The sequence below is a fragment of the Ursus arctos genome, unplaced genomic scaffold, assembly GCF_023065955.2.
Source record: "Ursus arctos isolate Adak ecotype North America unplaced genomic scaffold, UrsArc2.0 scaffold_31, whole genome shotgun sequence".
Classification (NCBI taxonomy): domain Eukaryota; kingdom Metazoa; phylum Chordata; class Mammalia; order Carnivora; family Ursidae; genus Ursus; species Ursus arctos.
Window position 1 is genome coordinate 8,190,020 of NW_026622997.1, and position 25,159 is coordinate 8,215,178.

The 25,159-nt window shown below is 46.1% G+C and overlaps 1 protein-coding gene and 1 long non-coding RNA gene across 4 annotated transcripts in view; one reads left to right on the plus strand and one right to left on the minus strand.

Moving 5' to 3' along the window:
• The window catches only part of SLC22A23 (solute carrier family 22 member 23), a 173,687-nt gene extending 165,877 nt beyond the window's left edge, over positions 1–7,810 (minus strand). For 2 of the 3 annotated variants that reach the window (XM_044388726.3, XM_057305069.1), the window contains exon 1: positions 6,595–7,810. In XM_044388726.3, the coding sequence (XP_044244661.1) occupies positions 6,595–7,260 (666 nt within the window). In that variant the 5' untranslated portion in view covers positions 7,261–7,810. The remainder of the gene's footprint in view (positions 1–6,594) is intronic. The other variant, XM_026511404.4, reaches the window with a different exon arrangement.
• On the plus strand, positions 5,186–23,679 carry LOC130542254 (uncharacterized). The gene is made up of 3 exons (XR_008956685.1): positions 5,186–6,946; positions 21,063–21,180; positions 22,615–23,679. It is a non-coding gene; the product is annotated as an uncharacterized LOC130542254 (long non-coding RNA).
• The last annotated feature ends 1,480 nt before the right edge of the window (positions 23,680–25,159 follow it).

Below are 25,159 nucleotides of genomic sequence, written 5' to 3' on the forward strand. Positions count from 1 at the left end.
CCTCCCCTCTGCTTCTCCACAGAGCCCCACTTCCCATCCTAGCTCCCCTTCTCTTGCTCTGCCTTGCCGCCCTCCATCCCAATTCATCCCCTCACCTGACTTGGTTCATCTCATGGCCGATGTTCTGAATGTGACTCATAGCCACCCCTTGCCACGTTCCCACCTTCACTGTCTCCTAGCAATTCTAAGCTCTCACATACCACAGGACCCTTGCAAATGCTGTTCTCTCTCCCCTCTCTCCTTTCTTGCCCACTCAGACCTAAGATCTCAATTCAGATGTCAGCTGCACTCAGAGACCAGTCAGTGTAGGCCAGGCTTTTTGTTCTTGTCTTTCATTTCCCTGTCTTTCCACACACTTAACTCTGCGTGTAATTAAAGGATTATTATTAATTAGTTAAGGTGTGCCTCCCTCATTAGTCTATAAGCTCTATGGGAGCAGAACTGCTTATAGCTGTCATTGTATCCCGGACACATAGCACAAAGCTCGGCCCAAAAGTGTGACTCATCTATGAAAGGAAGGAGGGAGAAAAGTTGAAAGAAAGAAAGAAAGAAAGAAAGAAAGAAAGAGGAAGGAAGAAAAGAAAGAAAGAAAGAGAGAGAGAGAGAAAGAAAGAAAGGAAGGAAGAAAAGAAAGAAAGAAAGAAAGAAAGAAAGAAAGAAAGAAAGAAAGAAAGAAAGAAAGAAAGAAAGAAAGAAAGAAAGAAAGAAAGAAAGAAAGAAAAAGGAAGGAAGGAGCAGCCTAGGGTCACGCTTAGTGGCGTAAGGATCGTTTAACACCTGGATCTCTGCAGAAAACATAAAACCCCAACGTGTAGTGTTTGCCAATTCCATGGTGTAAATGCTCCCACCATGGCTGATCAGAAGCCACCGAGACATTCCCGAGCGTGCAGCCGGCTAGAGAGGGCTACACTGGCTCAGCGTCAGTAGAGACCAAGCCAGGTCCCGCTCCCTGCTGGTTTGCAGCGACGCCAGGACTGACATTCAGAAAGCCCATCATGGTTTTAAATGACGTCAACTTTTGACCCAATCCTACTCTGGACTGAAGGCCAAAATGAATTGAGACCTGCAAAAATTGCTACCGACGAAGGAGGAAAAAGAGGAAGAAAAAAAAGAAAAGGAGGAGGAGGAGAAAGAGAAGAAAAAGAAGTTTTGCAGCCAGCTCAGAACAAGAAGATGCAGGAAAGGTGAACCCCACGGCACGGGGCAGAGTGTTGGCTCCCCAAAAATGACAAGGGCTATTTAACAACCGTTTAGCTTCTGCCACTGCCGAATGCAGTTTTTAGGACATTGTTAGGAGCAGGTCGAAGCCTGCATGAAACACTGGTTATATCCAGGGACCTCATATTTATTTCCCTTTCTAGAAATTTATCCTACTAGCTTAATCAAAGCAAAACAGATATCTGCAACACCAAATGACAGAGCTACCAAGGTCAAAAAAATATTAGAAGAAGGTATGAAGGTCTTTTTCTAATATTCTGGGATTATGGAAGCCCTAAATCTAATGCAAAACCCAGAAAGCCTAACAGAAAAGATTAGTTTGAATCTATACAAACCAAAAGTGTCTACATAACAAATACACTATAAATAAAAGAAAAAGACAAACAGAGAGCCAGGGGGAAAACATTTACAAGACATGCAGAGAGTTAATTTACTTTCTGCTGGAAGTACTTCTACTGTAACTTTTGTATACTCCTCCCCCAAAACACACACATAGGCAAAGGACCCCAGGAGGGCCGTTCAAAGAAAAGGAAACAAATGGCTCAAAAAATTTCAGAGACACATTTAACCTCCCTCATAACAAGAGGAATGCAAATTACAACAACAACCAAATACACCTCACAGATCAAACTAAGAGACATTTCAAAGTGTGGTAAGTTCTTGGTCAGGGAGCGTATGGGGAACAGGACCTCCAGCATGACAGATGAAGTGGAAATTGGTAAATTCTCTAGAGAGAGCATTTAACATCTATCAAAATAAAAATGTAGCCGACTTCGACCCTCCACTTTTAAGAATTTCATGCATGCCAGATTTTCATTACAAACTATGTAACAGCAAAGTCTGGAAAAAAACCTCAGCGCCCCCTTAATAGGTGACTAATTAAAGTATGGCTTGCTCATACAATGGAATACTATGCAGACATATTACAGATGCAAAATGAGGGCTTCTCTCACTAGTGATAGGCCCCCATCCCCAATATTGGTGGAAACAGGCATAGAACAATGTATGTACTATGCCATTGTTTGTGAGAGACAAGTATATAAATGAAAATATACTTAGGCTATTTCTAGAAGGATACATAAGAAACTGGTAACCATGGTTGCTTCTGAAGAGGGAAACTGGAGGCAGAGATGGCAGGCAATGTTACTTTTACTGTCTGCTTTCTGTACCATGTGCATGCATTATCTATTAGTCAATTTCTAAAAATAGAGATGCATAAAGATGTTCACTGTTGTGTTGTATACACTAGACAAAATAAGCCAACCACCACTGGGATGACCTGACACTGGGTTATTTTAAAAATATTACTATTGCAATGAAATTGTAATTATTTTTAACCCTAATTAAATTGTACTGAATCACTTTAAATACTTCTACACTTGAGCCCCAGAAAAAGAATACAAATTACTTCCCAGGATATTTAAACAACTCTCAGATGTACTTACAGGATGAAAGCCAGCAATCTTTAAGAATTCATGGAGAACAGAAGAAGTATCAGAAGACTGGGGACAAACATCCCAAACTTTATATACAGAAAAAGAATGGAGCTTAGAAAGTTTAGCAGCTGACACTGATTTCTGGCAACATTCCAAGGACTATTGGAGGAAGTGGTGAGCATTGGAAACCAAGGAGGATTCACTCAGAACAATGCAGGATAACGATGCAAATTATTAAGAGGAATATTTTAAAGTCAGCAGTATTGTGTTTTTTTAACCTTGTGTAGAATCTTTGACAATCTGAGCTGCCAGGGGAAGCTGGTGTTGGACAGGGAGCCGTGTCTGGCCTCAGTTCTCCCAGAGCTGACCTCTAAGTGACAGCAGAACTTTGTTAGATTTGTTTCGGGAAGGCATGGTTGGGAGATAAAATGGGGAGCTAGGAATGTCACTGGGAATCTGAACACAGGGCTTAAGGTGCACACCACTGGGCCCACCCAGATGGGAGTTAATTGAATATCCACGATAATGTTAAGACTGGCCTTGGATTATTCAACATTCTTAATAAAAGGAAGTAACATAATAAAAGGAAACGTTTGGAAAACTTTATAGGGTTGCACAAGAGAAAGGTGATATCATTATTATTATTTTGAAGGCGTTGAAAATTTTGGAACAAATACCAAAGCCCAATAGAAGTAAACAGATCCTAACAGGAGCCTTCTAATAACCCAAAACTATTACGAAGAAACCTAAATTGTGTGCCATGTCACAGAAGTGTAGCCTGAGAAATCCTTGACAACGCAATCCCACAAAGATTTGGTGACCGTGGTCTTGAGATAGACGCTTGTCATGTTTACTGAAAGCCTTCAGGCATCAACGGCAGGCTTCGTGAGTGTCCACCCAGGGTCGCTTTTGATTAGGACACACAGGGCCTGCCTGGCTGTGTTCTGAGTTTCATGCTTAAGAGACACACACGCCAAGGGGAGCAATCAGTATGGCAAATTTTGTCATGTGTGGAATGGCTGAAGCAGCTGGAGATTTTCTAGCCAGGAAAGAAACCTGGGTATCCTCTGATATCTGAACACGTTATATAAAGGAAAAAGAATCCTTCAGAGGAGCAAGCCATACGAATAGGCGTGAGATGGCCTGAGTGACATTCACCCCAAAACATGCTTGTCTGCAAGGAAGAGCAACTATGGAGTGAGCTGCCTAGCCAATGGGGCCCCCCTTTCCCATCCTGGAAGGGGCACCCATGTCAGCGATATTAATCAGGAGAGGAGAGAGGCTTGTCAGCCTGAAGGTCCCTTTTAACTATAATAACCTGGGATTCTAACTGGCTTGACAGTTTCACGGGTGTAGGTGCTATTGCAGCCTACATGTGACAGGCTCTGTACTACGTATAACATACATTCATAATGTATATTTAGAATATGATATATTTGTAATATAATATATATTCCTAATAAAATATGTACATATAATATAATACAATAGAACGTACTATATGCCTGGCAGTTTTTCTATATACCCTCCCCACCTAACACTTAGGGATAGAATAGGACACTAACTAGAGGGGGACATAAGCGGAGGGAAATCTAATGACAGAGACATGGTGTGAGATTATTTTCAAGGGGCTAGATCATGGTATGGAGCGGGGGAAAGAGGGTACAAAAGGCAACTTCTCAGACTGAACTTTCATCCACTGACAGAAGGGGACACCTTCCACTTCTGCTCTAACAAACAAAGCTGACAGGCAGCTGACCCCTAGAACTGCACACCCATCACAGTGCACGCTCCATATCTGTCCTTGTGATACAGTAGCCGGTGGGCACAGCTAGCTGACGCTGAAAGTCGGCCTCAGTATATGCCAAATGTGCTTCAAGGGCTCTTTAAGGCTTTTGTTATGGAATAGAACACTGTAGAAAGACAGGCTTTTATTTAGATCTTACTTGTGCGTGAAAATCAATATGTCCTTTCTAGTCTTTATCTTACAAGAAAATGTGTCTCTAACTATTGTCCCCAGGTCTTCAGCTCCCCGTCTTGCCTAGCAGCCCCAAAGCATAGGGCACACATTACTGCCATCTTTGACCCTCCTGAGTGCTAATTTAGAAAAACTGGCCAGCTCTCCACTGTGCCTTTAAAGCCTGTTTTCAAGGACTATTTTAGTCCTCTCATCCCGCCATCCGGCAGAGTGTGAATAGCTGTTCCTGGGTCCCCACCACCAGGATAATGATGCTCCATCCCACCTCTTAACTTTCAAGTTCCCCTCCCCTCTGACCCTAGGACAGAGCACCGGCTAAACACAGTTGCTTTGATCTCTATTATTCCTCCTCTACTAAAAAACGGTTTAAAGTATTTGAAAATGTCGCCAAATCCTTACTTGCACAGACATACAAAGGGTGTTAAAATAGTCACTGTAGTCATTGTTCTGAATTTTTCCATGCTGGTAACAAAAGACAAATGTTGGCCTGCACGGATGGGAAACAGAGTCACAGCAGCACATTTGGAAAGGAGAGGCGCTGGGGCTGGGGTTGGGGGGTGTCAAGGTGAATGAACCAAGCCTGAAGGATCTTCCCCGTTAACAGCTGATCCTGGCAGTTCCCACAGGACAGATCATTTCTTGCCACGTTGGTACAAGATTAAAACAATGATTATGATGATGTAAGAGTTTCATCTTACACATCCATGAGCTACAACTGTTTACTAACACTCATTTGGGGAGGAAAAGCACACGCACTCTGTCGCATTTCAGTCTCACTTTTAAACAAAGCATTTAAAACTCGTCCCAGAACTGCCCAGAAGGGGGGAGGGGTCTACACTTACTTTGAAATGCAAATGAGTTATTTAAAACACAGAAGGGACAAAAAACACAAATTGCTTAACGAACGTCTCTTGTATGTTAAGAAAAATTACAAAATAGAGATGTCTTAGGGATCGATTTTTCTGACATTGCCCAGTCTCCATTTTTCTGCTGGCCACACAGCTCCTCTCAAAAAACACTGCTGCTCCATTTCACACAATGCCATCCCCCTGCTGCAGGGGCTCGTCTGGACTCTGAGCAAGGCGGCTGCTCAGCTGAAGCTTCCCAGGGTCTCGCTGCTTCAGACAAAAGCAGCTGCTCTGTGAGAGCAGCGCTGGTCCGGGGATACAAAACAAATTCCTAGTTTCCTTCCTATACTCTAGAGATAGTACTGAAGTTCCGAGAAAACATTTGAGGGAACACCACTGTGGCAAAATCTAAAGTCAAAAATACCAATCTTTGGAGAGGAATGAACACAATGAGGCAAGAAAGGGAATTTGCAAACACTCTTTGCTTCTCTGGCTCTAACTTGGGTTCTTTAGTTGGCTTTAGTCTGTTTCCAAACCCAGCACGGGATGACTGAGGTCTGCCAGAAAGAACATCTGGGAATATGACATTGGTCTCATGGATAGAGACTTCTTTGTGGGAGACCACTAGCCCGGCAGAAGACTAGAACCGAGATCCTGGTTCCAGCCATCAAACCTGCATGAGGCGAGTCTTCAGAGCTGGCTGGCTGACAGGTCAGCGGCCTTACCTTTCTCGAGGGCCACCTCTGCCTGAATGAGGGTGACAGCTGGAAAGGTAGGGGAAGGGAGGTCAAGTCATGGGGGGGGGGGCTCTCTTTCCAAACGTGCACTCGGGCAGGAGTTTGGGTGCACACTAGGAAAGGCTATGGAGCCCCGTTAGGGTTGGGAGGCAGTTTCCTCGAGGAAGGCAGCGAAAAGCCCCCGCTTCACACTCAAGCAAATGCATCTCGTTTCGGGGACGGAGGACTAAGCCAATGCCAGATGCATGTACACACAGGCTAGCATCGCTTTAAGGGACCTCGGTCTGCTCGGAGGGAGAACGAGGGAAGGGTGGAGGAGATCCAGGAGCGGAAGACTCTGGAGAAGGACAAGGGGCCGGGGCGGTCGCAGCCCTTACCTTACTGACTACGTTTTGGACGAGGCCTGTGCGGATGCCGTAGTCCCACGCGTGACAGTCGCAGTTGGAGGCGTTGTCCCCCTTGTCCGGAGGGGACGGCAGGGGTGGCGTGTCACCCCCGTCCGCGCCGCTGCCGTTGCTAAGGTTGCCCGCGGCCCCCCAGGAGGCAGTGGAGAAGGGGGTGGTCGGGGGGCTGGTCCAGTTGGCCACGTCGCCGGCGTCCCACCGGCCCGTGGCGGTAACCCCCGCCAGCTCCGCGCCTTTGCCGGCCCCGCGGCACCAGAAGTTCGGCTGGTCCAAGAGGAAAGAGTCCGAGAACTGGCTGAAGCCGATGAACAGCGCCGGGATCCAGGTGAGCAGCACGAGGGTCTTCTGGTAGCCCCCGCCCAGGCCCCCGAGGAAGGGCAGCACCGACCCGTCGTAGTCCAGCAACAGGAGGCTCGGGGCCGCCGCCGCCGAGCTGCAGCCCGAGTGCGGGCCACCGCCGGCGGGATGCGGGGCGGGCAGCGGCTGGATCTCCCCGCCACCGCCGCCGGGGCCCGCGCGTCCCCCGAGGGGCGCCGAGGCCGCAGCGTCCCCGGGCGGCAAGGAGCCGTTCTCCTCGGCCGGGGGCGGCTGCCGCCCGGGCCCGCCGCCCGCCGCCTCGCGCCGCCGGTCTATCGCCATGGCCCGGGCCCACGGCGCCCGCAGAGGCGCATAGAAGCGCGGCGGAGGCTCCCGCGGGCGCCCCGGGCAGAGCGCGCCGGGCCGGGCGCCCGCAGCCGCCGCCGCCGCGGAGGAGGGCCCGCGGCTCAAGAGAGAGCGCTTGGCCGCCCCGGGTGCTTCAGTCCGCCCCCATGTCACCGGCCCGGACCCTGCGCCCCGGGCGCTGCGGCCCCGCTCGGGCGCCGGGCAGAGGGCAGGCAGAGGCCGGCCCGGGCCCTCAGCCGCCGCCGCTCATCGGCTCCGCGGCCCGGGCGCCGGCGGCCGAGCCCGCCGCTCTCCGCTGCTCCGCTCCGGCCGCAGGAGGAGGAGCGGGCGCCGCGCCTAAGCCGGGCGGCTCGGCGCCTTGCGGACAGCTGTGCGGGCTGCGCGGGCGGCGCTGGCGGCGGCGCGGGCAGCGTTCGCTTCTCCCCGGGAGCCCGGGATGTATTTATCCGGCCTCGGGCGCCTCCCGGAAGCCGCGAGCTCGGATCCCAGCCTGCCGAGCCGGCCGCGCGCTCTCCGGCTCCGCGAGCCGGCCTCTCTCCTCCTCCTCCTCCTCCCCTGCCCCCCGGCCCGCCCCCTCTCCCCCCGCCGAGGTGGAGGTAACCGCGGCACCTGCAGCGCTCGACTCTTGCGCGCGAGCGCCCCCTCCAGCCTGGACGCGCCGCCGCTGCCGCGGGATCCACGGGAGGGGGCGGGGAAACGGGACACCCCGCGCCTGCCTGGCTGGAGGATCCCCTGCTAGTTCCCCCTCCGCGCCGGGCGAGGTGGAGGAGGAGCAGGCGCGCGGCGCAGCAGGCGCGGGTGGGCTGGGGGTCCCGGAGGAGTCGGCTTGTGCGCCGAGCGTGTGAATTGGGTTGTCTTCGAGGCTCGGCTCCCGAAGCCGCGAGGGGTTTCCACCCACCCCCGTGCGCCGGGTCTCGGTGACCTCTGCTCGCTTCAGAGGTGCCCACTACCCGCTGTCCACACCCCACTCCCGGTCCTGAGACCAAAGTCGCCAGCATTCGGGAGCAACCCCCTCGCACTTTTTTCGGGGTTCAGATAATGGTTGATTTTTGTGCCCACGGAGCAGTGTCAAGAATGCGCATTTGCCAATTTCAGGTCGCTGGTCACCCGCAGCGTCGGGTCACCGGCGACGATGCGCGGCACCCACTCCCAAATCGCCATGTCTTCCCCGCTCCAAAATGCATGCTGTGTAAGTACAATGCTAAAAGGATACATCGCCAGCACGAGTTATACTGTATACACATAAACGTGAACAGTGATGGTATTCCCCACCCCCTCCCCGAGATCTTGAATTCACGTTTCGAACGCCAAGTGCACAGGCGCACACATCTGTGTCCACACAAGAAGACAAACCTCTCCCACCTCTCCTTAGCTCCAGCTCGAACCTTGCCCAGCCAGCGCTATATAAATAACACCAGCCCTGCGGCAAACGGCTGCATTAGCATATTTCCTCCTGTACCTGGGGCCTGGCAGAAATGAGAATAGCGTGGCACCTTTCACCCCGGCGTCCCCACATGTTGGAGACATTTCACATTCTGATAAGTTTATTAATGGAAGTCTTAGAGTAATCCATTTCCAGTATGATTTGGGGGGAAAACGTGAAAGCCATGCTTTTGCTTTACAAAGGAATACACTCTAAGCTACGCATACTGAGTGTATTCGTTTGCGTTTCAATTATTTGCTTACATTTTTAAGCTGCAGTTCTTTTGTGGGCATCATGTGCTTACTACTAAAATACTGGCACATCCGCGAAAAAAATTATTTCTCAAGTCTGTTAGTGAGCTGGGCCTCGGGGATCGGAGGTCATGGACTTTTCTGAGTAGCTGAGAAGGGGAGATTAGATAACTGTGGGCCAAAGGGACCCATGGGGCTGCAGAAGATACCAGTCCTCTGAGAAATGGGTCTCAAAACCTGCACGTATTTAAAGAGCTTTTGGGGGGGATAATAGGGCACATTGTATAGTAATGATTTCTTTTCCAAGTTCATATTATTTATTACCTTGATTTTTTTTTTCTTTTCTCCCCTCTCTCCCTTAGAAGAGATAATAAATACAAAGTGTTTGCCATGCCTGGAACAGAGAAAGTACTTAATAAATGTTAGCTGTGTCTTATTACCACCACAATTACTATTATATAAAATCAACATTTTATTTCTGACTTTAAATATAACTTCACAGATACTTATTTCCTCTTCAGAGACTGATTTTTCCAGGAGAGTTCTATTTTGTGTTGAGTTCTACCTCTATATCCCAAAGTCACAAGGACCCTTTGTTTTCTTAGCACTCATCACAAAATAAGCATTTCCAGGGACCTTGAAGGCCATTCCAATCGTAATAATAAATCATATTGAATTCTGCAGGGTTGGCTTTCAAATACACACTCTCATTCAGTCCTCATGGAACCCCCAAGAGGTGGGTCTCCCAGATGAGGCTCTAAAGGTTAACTGTGCACCAGATCAAAGAGTTGGCCCACAGCAGAGCCAAAGAAATGGGCTTTGAACCCATACCTTCTGACTGGACATTCCAGGGTGTCTCTATTTTAACGTGCAGGGGCAGATTGTAATACCATAGGAAGAGTTTGGGGGTTTTTGTTTTTTTTTTTTTTTAATTTTAAAAAGTATTTTATTTTTAAGTGATCTCTACACCCAATGTGGGGCTCAGACTGACAACCCCGAGATCAATAGTCGCACACTCCACCAATTGAGCCATCCTGGCACCCCAGGAAGAGTTTTAAGAGATATTTGTTAATATGCATTTTTAGGTGGGAGAAACCCTAACTCTGGGGTAAAGTTTCATTGCCAAGCTGCTATTTATTAGTCCTTGTCCCCAAAAGGTGATAAAAATCCTTAGATGGGGGGCGGTTAAGCTTAGTCAGTTAAGCATCTGCCTTTCTGCTCCTTTAAGGTCTTGTTCTCAGGGTCTTTCCTGTCTTTCCTACATCAGCTCCCGGCTCAGTGGGGAGTCTGCTTCTCCCTCTCCCTCTGCTCCTCCCCCAGGCTTGTGCGTGCCCGCTCTCTCTCAAACACGTAAATAAGCAAAACGTTTTTTTTTTTTAAATCCTCAAATGGTACAGTCCAGAATTAGGAGGCACACTAGAAAATGGTACCCTCCAAGATCCAAGCTAAAAGGAACCAACATAGAATGTTCGCGATTAGCCCTCTGCAGGCCTGACCCCGCCCTGACTTAACTTGTAATTAAGTTCCTGATTAGATTAGAGGTTTGACAAAATCCCTCTCAGATCAACATGCTCCCTCCCCCAAACGCAGTCAAGATCAAAAAGGAGCCAACTTAAACTGGCCTTCAATTCACTAAGCTCTATCACAAAGGACTTCACAGAGGAACCTAGAATGCGAGGAGTGAAGAAGAGGAATTTGACACTCTGATAACCTCCAGCGTGAGTATTTAGGCTCACCAGCTAGTGTGGGGCAGCCAATCAGGAACCCGCTATCTCATTACCCTCTTTTACTTTTCTGGGTGGTCTCTATCAAGTGCTAGTTTTCTCATTTACTTCTTTATTTATTATCTCCTGCATCTAGACAGGTCCTTCCTATTTGTACTCAGCTGTATTTCTGGTGCCTAAAACAGTGCTTGGCACACACAAGGCACTCAATGCACTCGAGACATTCAATTTGCTGAATAAATGAGTGTATCAAGTTATTATCATTTGGGGGCGCCCGGGTGGCTCAGTCGTTAAGCATCTGCCTTTGGCTCAGGGCGTGATCCCAGCGTCCTGGAATCGAGCCCCGCATCAGGCTCCTCCGCTGGGAGCCTGCTTCTTCCTCTCCCACTCCCCCTGCTTGTGTTCCCTCTCTCGCGGGCTGGCTGTCTCTCTCTCTCTCTGTCAAATAATAAATAAGTAAAAATTTTTTTTTAAAAAAGTCATTATCACCTGATATTATCATCAAGGATCCTACAACTCTGTTTACTTGGATTCTTAAGTCACCAAGCAACCTTTTCCTATTTGCTCAATCTCTCATACACAGTGCTCAGATCGGCCAGCAGGAGAATCCATTTGAACAATTATATTTCTTATTATAAGTTCTTGTGGTTAATGGGTTAGCTCCTTGTATGAAGTTCTTGTGTGCAGTTATCAGCTTGCAGACGATTGGCCTGGAAGCCAAATGCAGCTCACAGACCACACACGATGTTCTCAGAAAAATAATAGTCAATGTTTGAAAATCAGGAGACTGAACATTTTTTTTAAAAAAACCGTAAAAACAACAACGAAGAAGCCGCGGCCCTTTTGATGCCTGTTTTTTTTTTTTTTTTTAAGATTTTATTTATTTATTTGACAGAGATAGAGACAGCCAGGGAGAGAGGGAACGCAAGCAGGGGGAGTGGGAGAGGAAGAAGCAGGCTCATAGCGGAGGAGCCTGATGTGGGGCTCGATCCCATAACGCCAGGATCACGCCCTGAGCCGAAGGCAGATGCTTAACCGCTGTGCCACCCAGGCGCCCCGATGCCTGTTTTTGCAGGGCTGTGCTTCCTTCGAATATAGAAGATGGGCAGGTATTTCCCAGCTCCCCCTCATCCATGCCTGGCACACACCCCTCATGCTTGTCATTTGTCTGGTCCCCCAAAGCATCTGAGCTTGTGACCCTAATTTATATTACTATCCTGAACTCAGCCATCTCCATTATCAAAAAGAAAACCAAGGGCCCCAAATGGAGTCACTTATGCTAGGGCATGTTGTCAAACTGGGGCTTAACACCTAACCTAATTGTACATATAACCTACGTCCAGAAATGTAGTCTTAACTGGTCAGTCAAGAACTTTCTGGTCAGGGGCGCCTGGGTGGCTCTGTTGTTAAGTGTCTGCCTTCGGCTCAGGGTGTGATCCTGGCATTCTGGGATCGAGCCCCACATCAGGCTCCTCTGCTGGGAGCCTGCTTCTTCCTCTCCCACTCCCCCTGCTTGTGTTCCCTCTCTCGCTGGCTGTCTCTCTCTCTGTCAAATAAATAAAAATAAATAAAATCTTTTTTTAAAAAAAAGAACTTTCTGGTCAGTACCAAGAAGGTCATCTGTCACATGGACCCTCTCCCTCCCCCAAAGGAAGATGAGGTAATCCACACACTGAGACCTTTTTGTCCCCAAAAGAAGGTAATCTCACCCAAAAGAAACTTTTCGTTTATGACTTCATTGTCCTGTCTTTAAGAACCTTTCCCTTTCTGTAGTCTGTTGGAGCTCGCATCTCTGAGCGTGAATCTGTATGTTCATGTTTTTTATTTATACTTGAAATGAATTAATAAAGCCTATTTGATCTTTAAAATTTACTCTGTTGAACTTTCGTCACTTAACACTGTGAAGAAGCTGAGCCATTCTCTCTTGCTTTGAAAGCATGTTAAACAATCTATCGGTTTGCAATTTCCTAAAAATTGAGAAAAGAAAGAAAAGAAAGATACCATCTCATCACAAATACACTTGAACAATTTTATTTCCTTGGAGATAACAGGAGGAAAAAAAAATTTAGCTTACTTCTAAAGTTGATAGAAATCTAATTTTAAGTCCTCCATAATTCTGTAAAGTGAGTTCCAAGGAATTGGTGTCAGAGTTAATTAACTTAGAATGTATAATACTAGTCATAGCAAATGGATTTCACATTAGTTTTACTTGTATGTTCACTTTTTTAAAAATGTATTTATATAATCTCTCCACCCAACATAGGGCTTGAACTCACGACCCCAAGATCAAGAGTCACATGCTCTTCTGACTGAGCCAGCCAGACCCCTCTGTATGCTCATGTTTTTTATTTATACTTGAAATAATAGATAGATACCACAGTTTGGAATAGTATGTGTCTTTCTTTTTTCTTACTACAGTTTGATTTCTCTCTTTCAAATAATTGTTCGAAAGTAGGTTATCTTGATTTGGGTGGGGGGGTAGAAAAAGTGATACGAAATTACCTCGAACTCTAAATGTATCTACTTGAACATTAGTTATATCATCCTTTGACTTTTGGAACATTAACTCTGACTTTCTAACAAGGAATTTGACATTTACAAGGCCTATCATAAACGAAAATGAAAAAGCTACTTTTGTTCACTGGCAGAAGTAATAAAAATGTCATGTAATCTATCCAAAGGAAAACTACAGGTAATATCTTAAGAAAAACTTACACAGTGAGCACAGCCAAATTCATCCTTCCTGATCAAAAGGCCAAGTAAAAGAAATAACAAAATGATGATAAGATTTCCATGCAAAAAGCTATTCAATTGTAAATGTGATTGATAAGGCTGAATTACTTTTAAAAGCTTGCTCAAAATTTAATTGTGAACTCCTTTAATTGAGTTAAAAAACAATTAGTATAACAAATTGGTCTAGAATTTGATGTTGGCTTCTGTTTGCTAAAAATCACAGATGTCACATTTGCCTCATTGTGCTTAAGAATGTTCTTTGTCTCTCTCTCTCTGACACACACACACACACACACACGCACACACACGCACACACACACAGAAAAAGGATAGAACTCCAGGACTGACCTGTGAACATTCTGTGTTTCCTTCCAGTATGGAAACAGCCTCTGGTGCGTGGGAGAATCATCCCCAGATTTGCAGATGAACCTCAGGTTTCAAGTATGGATGTTGGGGCTTTCAGCAATGAACGGGTAATCTGAAAATAATCATCGTCAGGAGGGTTTGTGGGAACAACAATCAAGTAACAAAGGTTGAGAGAAAGAGATCTTTCACTTCCTAAGATAGATAAAATAATCCTCTTTAAACAACTCTTTCCTCCTCTTTCCCTACTAAACTAAATGGAGATGAAGAAAAACTCACTACTGTTTGGTCTAGGTGTTCTAGCCAAATCTAAATCTATTGAGCTGATTTCTTTCAATGACTAGAAGCTAGAAGACTATGAGAGTAAGGAATAATCCTAAATGAGGTAAATCATAGATCCAGAATATACTTTCTGAGGCAAGACTTTTTTTTTTTTAACACCACTTCTTTTTTTTTTTAAGATTTTATTTATTCGACAGAGATAGAGACAGCCAGCGAGAGAGGGAACACAAGCAGGGGGAGTGGGAGAGGAAGAAGCAGGCTCCCAGCAGAGGAGCCTGATGCGGGGCTCGATCCCAGGACTCTGGGATCACGCCCTGAGCTGAAGGCAGACACTTAATGACTGCGCCACCCAGGCACCCCGAGGCAAGATGTTTTGACTAAAAAAATTTTTTAGATAATTTTTTTTGTCTCTAATAAGGTTGGTTTGAATTTATGGCTCTTAGATAGTCCTGAAGGATCTTCTGTATTTAAAAAATTAGCCACATATGCATATTATTGTCACTCTAAATTGTGGGCCACCGAATAGTGCTTTGAATAAAAATTTAGTGTTTCTATAGCAAAATAATATACAAGCATATAAAGTCACTGAAGCATTTTTTTTTAAAGATTTTATTTATTTATTTGACAGAGATAGAGACAGCCAGAGAGAGAGGGAACACAAGCAGGGGGAGTGGGAGAGGAAGAATCAGGCTCATAATGGAGGAGCCTGATGTGGGGCTCGATCCCATAACGCTGGGATCACGCCCTGAGCCGAAGGCAGACGCTTAACCGCTGTGCCACCCAGGCGCCCCCACTGAAGCATTTTTTGTTAACACCATTTTTAAAAATGAAACTAAATTTTTAAACTCGAGTAAAATACCTTTGCTATTTCAAAAGGTTATTTAACACCCCTGTAGCAATGAGCACACCTAGAACCAGTTCTTGGTTTCTAATACCATTCTCCAACAAAAGGAACCAAGGCTCCTTGGAGAAATGGTTGATTCTAGGACTGGGGCAGGAACTATACAAGATGAGCCCAGGGCACCTTGTGGTGTGCCTCAAAAAGAGAAACGGATGACTGCCCCACTTCTACCCCCCACCCCCGCCGTAGAGGGTTGTGTCACAGGAGCCAACTGAAAAGAGCTCCTAATTTGAACGACAGAATGAAGTAGTGTTGTATAATGACCTGAAGTCTAAAATAACTACTCATGAATCCATACGGACATAAACAAATGATGGAATAAAGAAAGAAATGGGAAGATGAGACAAATCTCCCAGGTAGAAGAATCCCAAGGAATGTATGTAGATACACAGCCCTCAAGGAGGTCGAGCGTGACTCTCAAGTGCGGGCTGTACAGGGTATTTCTTTCCAAAATGGAGAGTATGGAAAGGGAGGGGGAAAAGATAGAGAGAAAAAAGCTACAGTGGAGAAACCTGATAATCACTACCTCAGCTAGGTGACCGAGATCAACAACAGTGATAAGACACGTTGGTAGCATGTAGCTTCCATAGGATGTGATGAGAACGGCTCTTTATCTCTGCCATCTTCCTCCCCAAAACTCATAACCCCAGTTTAACCATGAGGAGAACATCAGACAAATCCTAATTGCAGAACGTTCTAGAAAAATACCTGACCAGTACTAAAAACTGTCCAGGTGATCTAAGGTTTGAAAACCTATCACAGGCAAGAGGAGGCCGAGGAGATATGATGATCAAAGTGTAATATGGCATTCTGGAAGCAATCCTGGAACAGAAAAAGGACATTAGGTAAACACTAAGAAAATCTGAGTGAACTATAAGCTTCCGTTAATAAAAATGTATCAATACTGGTTCATTAGTTGTGACAAACGTAAGATGTCAATAATAGGGGAAATTAGATGTGTGGCATATGAGAACTGTCTGTCCTATCTTTGCAACTTTTTCTAGAAGTCTAAAACTATTCTAGGACACCTGGGTGGCTCAGTTGGTTAAGGGTCTGCCTTTGGCTCAGGTCATGATCCCAGGGTCCTGGGATTGAGGCCTGTATCTGGCTCCTTGCTCAGCGGGGAGCCTGCTTCTCCCTCTGCCTCTCCCCAGTGCCCCGCCACCCATCCCCGCCCCAAGCATACTCTCACTCTCAAAAATAAGTAAATAAAATCTTTTTAAAAAGTCTAAAACTATTCTAAAGTAAAAACTTTCTTTTGAAAAGGTGATTTAACAGTCTTTTCAAACATTAATATTTAAGTGTAAGTAAGTAATTTTGCTCTGCACAGGTCCTGTCTCTGTGATGATATTTTGAATCAAGTAAAGATTTAATGGTTTGTAACCCAACGTTGATGGGGAAGCAGAAGAAAATGTAAATAATTAAAAAATAAATCTTAATAAACACTTGTTATAGTAACTGATTTTTAAAAATACTCTAAAATGTTAAAAGATGCCACCAGCAAATTTGTCAGCTGGGGTCCGCGCTCTGGTCTGTATAAAAGGCCACCAAGCCCAGGGGAGCTTCAAGCCCCACCTGAGAAAGCTGGCAGCTATCACTTTGTTTCGATCTCCTTTTTACTTGAGTTACTTTCCCATACCTTGTCATGTTTCCATCATAGAGGTAGAAACACGCCGACACCAAGTTTCCCTTTAACTTCTCAGAGATATTTTCCTCCTGTCTTGTTAACCTCCTCAAAGATTTCATTTCTTTAAAGTTAACATAGAACCTTTAGGGAGGCTGCAAAATAATGGGTATGGAAAAACCAACACACTTTCAGGTAATGTAATAGAGCGCCCCGTGCCTCCAGGTTATCGGTCTTCGATGGTCTTTGTATCAGCCAGAAAATGCTAGGCATATAAATCTCAGGACATTCAAGTAAAACTCCATTTTCTAGGATACGTCCCTAAAGGGCAGGGCCCCTGATTTATATGTCTCAACAGCCCCACTGCCTGTCACAAGGTCTGGCACTCCATAAATATTTGGGGAATGAATGAATGAATGAATGAATGAATGAAGAATGGGACGATATATAAGATTTTGTCAGGGAGAGAAGAGGAAACAGTGTATTCCAAGCTGAAGGGACAGCAGGAATAAAAATACAAAGGTAGTAGTGAGAATTGCATAGTTGGACAATTTTATGGACCTCATGGCATTTCTATGATAATATGATATACTAATATAATTATAATAATATAGTATTTATAGGCTAAAATTTGATGATACTATTTAAATATAAACATTGAGTCTTGAAGTTAAGAAAAATCCTAGGGAAATACCTCACTTCAAAAAAACTTTATGGAAGTATATTTTACATAGACACATTTCAAATGTATAGTTTTGTGATGGATACACCTGTGAGACCATCACCCCAATCAAGATACAAGACATTTCACTCACCCAAAAAAGGTTTGCTGTGCCCCTTTGCAACCAAGCCCCCCACCCCCCACATGACCTTGGCAACTACTCGTCTGCTTTCTCTCACTATAGATAAGTTTTTCCTGTTCTAGAACTTACACTAAACGGAACCGTACAGCACATGTGCTCTTGTGTCTTGCTTCTTTTACTCAGCACGACACATACGAGGTTCACCCACACCTTGTTGCATGTCTCAGTATTTTATTCCTCTTTATTCATTGCTGAGTATTGTCCCATTGCGTGACTATGCTAGAACTTGTTATCCATTCCGTTATCGGACGTTTGGGTTGTTTCCAGTCCGGGGCTACTTTGAATAAAGCTTCTGTGAACCTTCGTATATGGTTCTTCGTGTAGACATATGTTTTCATTTCTCTTGGGTCAATATCTGGGAGTAGGAATGTACAGTACAGTGGGCTGTACAGTAAGTCATGTCTCACTTTTTGAAAATGATACCGGGGAGGTCACCAACCCACAGAAATTGTCCTTATGGCCACTATGAGACAAAGAACCAGGGCTGGCGAGGGCATCATCTGAGCCACCATGGAACAGCTTACATGTTTATGAAATTAGAAAAATGCTTGTATTCTTTGAGGATACAAATAACAATGAAGAGACCCCATAGAATGTGCTGGCTAGTGAGTCTAAGGTTAAAGTGAATTCTTTCACGTCAGTATCTGAAAATTGACTTATTTTAGGCAGCAGACTGGGGTCTCATCATACTTTCTTTCTTTTTTTTTTTTTTTTTAAAGATTTTTTATTTATTTATTTGACAGAGACAGCTAGCGAGAGAGGGAGCACAGCAGAGGGAGTGGGAGAGGAAGAAGCAGGCTCCCAGCTGAGGAGCCCGATGTGGGGCTCGATCCCGGAACGCCAGGATCACACCCTGAGCCGAAGGCAGACGCTTAACGACTGCGCTACCCAGGCGCCCCCTCATCATACTTTCTTACATAGCAAAAAATGTGTAGGAAATTACCAATACTGTCAGGGCATTAGTATTTTTTTCATACCCCAACTATAGAAACCCCAAGGCAAACTGACTTAAGCCAAAAAGGGACTTCATTAGCTTATGTAACCAGAAAGACCAAGGCTTGCATGGCTTTAGGCATGGCTGAATCCTGGTCTGTTTCCACCTCTTGGATTTGTTTTCTTCTCTGCGACCTTCATTCTTCGGCTCTGTGTGGTGTTTCCCCAGTTCACCCTTGGCAGCTCCAACAGGAAGAGAATGCCTGTTTTCTAAAAGCTCCAACAATATCACAGCCAATCTCATTGACTCAGATTTATGGCTGGGTTGGGTCAGTACTGTTTTTGACCCTATCACTGTGGTCTCCAGCCTGTGATGCTCTGATTGGCCGAGGTTAGTCACATGTCATGGAGGTGGCCTTAGCCTCCTCTGAGCCATGATGATTGAAAGTGGAATAGTAGAATTGCCCAGGCCCAGTTACGGGAAGGAGAAACAACAATGTCCATTTCCATTGTTCCTGTTAGAAATTATGCGCAAATTCTAGATTTTTAAATATATAGAAATCATTTTGGGTCCCCAAGCTAAAACAGAAAGTAGGTGAGTTGCTAGTTACAAACTGTGTCAGGAAAGCATCCTCCTTTTCAGGATAACTCAGCAAAAAAATTAGAGGGAACTGCTACCACAAAAACCCCAAGGACTCCAAATTAAACCCTATCTTTCATCTAAAGCAAGCCTGAGAGCCCTATTAACATGACCCATCATCAGGCGAAAGGGATGCAGGACCTTCCGAAGCCCTCCGGCTAAGGTGACCATGGGCAATGAGCTCAGGGCTTTGCTCAGATCGCTCGGAGCCCTTTTAACTATTTTTGGAGGTCTGGGGGTTGGAGAGAGGGAGGCCAGCTTTAAGGGTCTTTTGCTTCCACCATCCTGCAACTCAGGCTTTTCTCCAAAGTATTGCTCTTGAATCACTGAAGCAGATTTGTCAAAGGAATGGGAAGTCCCTAGGAGTTTAGCTCCGCCTTAATCTGTGACAGGTGAATGTGGGACAACAAAAGCCCCAATTCCCGTGCTGGCTTCCTGGCACCCGAAGCCCCATTTTACGGTCTGCCTCTAGGCATCAGAGCCTAAATACACAAGGATAAAAATCTCAAACCCGAGAAACACTTGGTAGGAAAACAGAGCATCTGAAGTGAGACTTCCCGACTATTTGTCCCAACCTTAAACCCTTCTGGTGGTGCGAGCCTGAAGAAGTCCTATCACTTCTGTGAGCCTTGCTTTCCTCAACTGTAAAATGGGAATAACCATAACATGTGCCTCACCCACCTGCCACACAGAGCTGCTGTGAGGAGCAAATGAGATAATGGGAACAAAGAGGACTTGCAAACGTAAATGGTTACACGAACATCCAGTATTTTTCAGGTGCTATCAGAACGATCATCTTGACCCCAACCACCTGAGATAGCTATACCGAGTTTATCTGATGCTTCCTCACTACAAACCCAAGGTCAGATTTCAATAGCAATCAAATAGAGAAAAGAGGCTGGAATCCCCAGCAGACCTTTCATTCCATTAGCTCTGCTAAATAATTCTACGGTAGAGTCAGACAGACACAGAGCTGGAGTTTGCTGCCTGTGGTCAGACTTCCTGGTAGTGAATGCTTGCTGGCCCAGACTTTTGTGGATTGTCCTGAAATCCTGGTTGCCTCTTTTTGGCCAGGGGCAGACAAGCCGGTCCTCCACCTTGTCGACTAGGCTACATAAACACCACGAAGAGTGCAGAACCGTCACGCTGTGTCTTGTCCACCTGACCCAGCCCACCCTAGGAGCATTCCCTGCTCCCTGGCCCCGATTTTGTCCACCAGGCAGCTCTGATGCTAGGTCCTGGCCTTAGCTCATCCTGCTTGCCTTATCTTGCCGCGGGCAAGTAGCTCTGCATCTTTGACAGAACCAGAAATTGGACACATTCCTTATCACCCTAATAACGATCACAGCTACCGTTTCTGGAGTCCTCCAGCACCTTTCTGTACGTGCGTTACCTCACTTAAAGTACCCTGCGCATCTATGAAGGAAGCCCCATTGCACCATTTTGGAATGAGGAAGGCAAGTGTGAAAGATGTTAAGTAACTTGCCCGAGGTCACACAGTATCAGAACTAGGACTCACACCCGGAACTCGGGCTTGCGGCGGAGCTCAGGATTCTCTAGTTCGCAGCAAGAACCCCCCCGCCCAAGCTCTGGTAGGAGAGAGCTTCATAAAGCAGGGAGTTCCCGCAGGTCTCTGCGATTGGACTGGGTGAATGTCCAGACCCGACAGGGCCCATCCCCGGCCAGAGGGCTGCTGCCCCTTTCTCTCCCCATCCTCCCGGCAGAAAGTCACACCTACTGGACTTCCTTGGCCTGTGGGAGTGCCCTTCCTCCTGGAATCAACTTCCTCTCTGCTCTAACACCAGTGGCCTTGGGAACCCCCAAAGTGCTTCCCTACAAGAAAATGCCCACTTACAGGTCTGCAGGCCATGACTGTCACCCATTGCCCTCCCTGGAGACATCTCGGAGCCCTTTGAGCTCTCCAGGAATCATTTACCTCGTCAAGGGGATAAAGTTGGCATTCACCTTTAGTCGGTGAACAAAACAGGACCCTACACAAAGAGGGCTTCTTATACATTTGCCTGACTCCCTTTTGTTTCAGGTTCAGAAAAATTCTCCCACTGAAAAGGCTCTGGAGGACAGAATTCTGTGTCTCCCTCTCCGTCTTCATTGTGTGAGATGCTCAGAAAATCCCATTGTTGCAAACGGAACTAGTACAGGTGAGAATACTTCAACCCCTCACTTTTCTTTCGAGGCCTTAGGGATCCACCATCCCAGGCTGGAGCCAGAGCTGGTTTGGGTCATCGACGGAGCCGAGCACACCTCTCGAGATCCTGGGGGAGCCTTTCTGCAGCAAAGTTCCAAAAAAGGAGAATCTAAATTCCATGACCAGTGAATCCATTTTTTGTTTTTGCCTCCCCCCCCCACCTAATTCATTTAAAAATGCCTTGCATCAGATGAGACTTTTACATACAGAAATGGATATTTTCAAACGAGCAGACCTGAATGTGTACATACGAATCTCTCTCCTCTTCAACGGAGGACAATAGTCTTGTGAAAAAGGTGCAGCCATTGTTCAAACCTTTCTTGGCCCTCTCTTCTAGAAATTGCATTTGGAGATTGTGGCACAACCTTTTGAATATTTTCTCTTGTGAAATTTTTTTTTACGCTCTTGACTTTAAGAAAAAGTAGCTAAAAGTCCACTGAAACCAGTTTAGCGATTAAACTGCGAAATACCATGTGAGGCTAAAAATGATCTGTGAGGGGGGTAATCAGAAGGGGGATTGAAACATGAGAGACTATGGACTATGAGAAACAAACTGAGGGCTACAGAGGGGAGGGGGGTGGGGGAATGGGATAGGCTGGTGATGGGCAGTAAGGAGGGCACATATTGCATGGTGCACTGGGTGTTATACACAACTAATGAATCATCGAGCCTTACATCGAAAACCGGGGATGTACTGTATGGTGACTAACATAATATAATAAAAAATCATTATTAAAAAAAAATGATCTGTGAGTATAAAATAAGGAGGATGAATGTCTTTTGTCGTCCTTCAGGTGGCTCTAACGGTAATGACTGAGTTCTGGGGCACACAAAAGCTTTTCGGGAGGGGAGCCCTCACCCTGTGACAAGACAATTCGAGATCAGGTTCTGGCTAGCTGCTAAAGAGCTTTCTTTCTTCTCTGGTCCCACTTTAAAATACTGCCCCTTTATCCTTCACGTTTTCATTTAACGAGAGTGACAAGAGTCTGAATCCCAAGAGAAATGGGTGAAGAATCTAAATCCTTCCTTGCCCATACGTCCCTCACATAAAGGTATGTGTGATATTTGCCTTTACTTGGCTGGGCCTTGCTTTCTAACTGCGGTGAGATAAAAGGATAGAATTCAAAGTCCTGTTCCTCCGTGCTCTCTCTCTTCTCTTTTCATTTTTTCCCCTTTCAAAGGAGTAAACATGTGATGGGTTCACCTTCCCACCTAATTAAATCTCAGAGTGTGAAAGCTTGCCGATGAGGAGTTGGCAAGTTTCAACAGCAATGCACCTTTACCCAGAGCTGGATAGAGATGTTCGGTCACGTCGGGGGAGCATGCTGACCTGCGCCCTAGGCCATTTCGGGGAAGATAATTCGGGTGGTTCCTCTTCCTCTTCTAGCTACCACGGTTTCTGGACTCATCAGATGGCTCTCATTTTCCCCTTCAACATGGATTCCTCACTCCCTTCTGGAAGTGTCTACGCTGGAATTCGGCTTCACCGCTTGAAGGTCTCTGTTGCTGAGAGATGTTGTTTTGCTCTAAACCGAGTGTGAACTCCCACTAATGACGGCCTTTATGTCGCTTTGCAAATAGCCACTTGTACTCCTGCCCAGGGCAAGGAGGACATTCTTTTCATCCGTTTCAAGGTCTGACGGTGGCCACCAACGGTCGCTGGTCAAAAGAGAAGAGGGATGGAAGCAGCTCGTTCGGGGCTGGGCTTGGTACCAGTCTGCTAGTACACCACAGCTGGTTTTCTTCCAAGACAACAAAAAAATAACTTCTCCCTTTCTCAGGCGGGAAATACAGTGTTTGAATGATAACAAATGATAAAGCTGATTGGAACCTCTTGTCACCTTCCTGAAGCCGCCTCTTCTGGGAGAGGAAACTGAGGCCGCAGAGAAATTGAATCCTTTGACCTAAAGTAGAGAGTTCACCAGAGGCCAGCCTGGGACTAGGGCTCAGGCCTTCTGATTCCCAGTAACACATCCTTGATGCTTAGCCTCCCTGGAAATGGAATTTGTGTAGAATGTCTTATGATCCATAACAAAACCATTGACATGCCCTCGACAGGGCCTTTTCCCCTTTAGCAGGAATGACGGTTTTACGCTGATGATTCTACTTCATTTCTTCGTAAACAAATAGCTTACGTGTATTAAAATGCGCTCTCTCTGAGTTCATCCCAGAGACCGCCAGCTCTCTGAAGACCCAGCTTCATATTCTGAGACGAGGAGGGGCTCAGCGACTCGTGAGTGGAGGGAGGGAGAGCACAAGGCGAAACCAGCGAACCCACAAAGAACTGCGTGGACCCCCGCTGGTGCACATGAATTTAGGTAACCAGCCACAGGTGGAAGCAAGTTCCACCACCATCGTGTCCCTCCATTATTTTGATGAAGTTGGCTTCTTTTTCAAACATCAGTGCAATATTGAAAGTAGCTCAAAATCCAAAATAAAATGTTACTCATTCAAAATTTCACCTTATCTCCAGATTTTTAATTATGTAAGTCCCGGAGAAAAAGGCCATCCTTCTGAAAGGGCTACGTGAATTCGTTCGTGAATTCCGCCCTGCTTGAAATTTCTGCCCTTTTAAAAAATGTCTGTCTCTTTCAACCAACCTCTGACCTCACTCTGATTCTAGGAAGAGCTGCCTTATGTCCCCAGGGAATCGTTTCACAAATATCTGAGAGCTGCACACAAACAGGGCCGCAGACAGCCCAGGCTCCCGTGACTCAGCGTTTATCTAGGGCCACACAGGTCGGGGGTGGGGGGGGTTCTGGGGGGGGGGCTTGTCAGGGGGCGCAGGGCCTCAGTGGAGAAAGAAGCTCCTCTTTCTTTCTGGCAACATAATTAAAATGCTAGATCGACACAAAGTGAAAGAGCTTTGCAAAGCTGAGAACAGGGCAAACGCTCATTATTATATTAGTGCTATTATCGTACTAACTACTCACAGCTCCAAGGGCTGAGCGTCAGGGGAGATGAGCGCTTCTGGAAAGTGGCGTTTCTCCCAAAGGGCTTGGGGGTCACTCACCGAGAGCGGCGGGCGTTGGGCTTTTCTTGGAGGCAAATGAGCACAACCTGGGGGAGGTAAACCTCAGGCTCTGGGCTTCTTACATCACCAGAGTCTTAGGCAGGTGGCTCCTCCCATCTCTTGATACTTCGGGGATTTTTCATGCTTGAACCATGTCGTAGTTAGATGGCACTTGTAAATCGAATAAAAGATTTCCACTGCTTTTCTTTTTTTTTTTTTTTTAAGATTTTTTAATTTATTTATTCGAAAGAGATAGAGACAGCCAGCGAGAGAGGGAACACAAGCAGGGGGAGTGGGAGAGGAAGAAGCAGGCTCATAGCGGAGGAGCCTGATGTGGGGCTCGATCCCATAACGCCAGGATCACGCCCTGAGCCGAAGGCAGACGCTTAACCACTGTGCCACCCAGGCGCCCCTCCACTGCTTTTCTGACTGCTACCAAGGACCTTTTTGTGTATCTTAAAGGGAAAATAAAAGCCACTTGATAAAATATTGTTTGGATCAGGCAGCTGAGGACAGGACTCACTCCTTGCTCAGGTCCAGTCCCTCCTCTGTGATCGCCTCCAACTGTAAGCGTTGATTCTCAGTGTTGATTCTAGTGCTGGCTTCCTGTCTTCTAGACTCTTCGGTGGAAACGGTAGGATTAATTCAAATTTAAAACACTTTATTAGGGGCACCTGGGTGGCTCAGTCGGTTGAGGGTCCGACTCTTGGTTTTGGCTCAGGTCATGATCTCAGGCTGCACGCTCAGTGGGGAGCCGGCTTGAGATTCTATCCCTCTCCCTCCGCCCCTCCCCCTGCTCGTGCGCTTGTTTCCTCTCTCCCAAATAAATAAATCTTAAAAAAACAAAACAAAACAAAACCAAAACAAAGCCCACTTTATCAGCCAGTGATGGTAAAAGTTTTTAAGGTGTTCATGATTT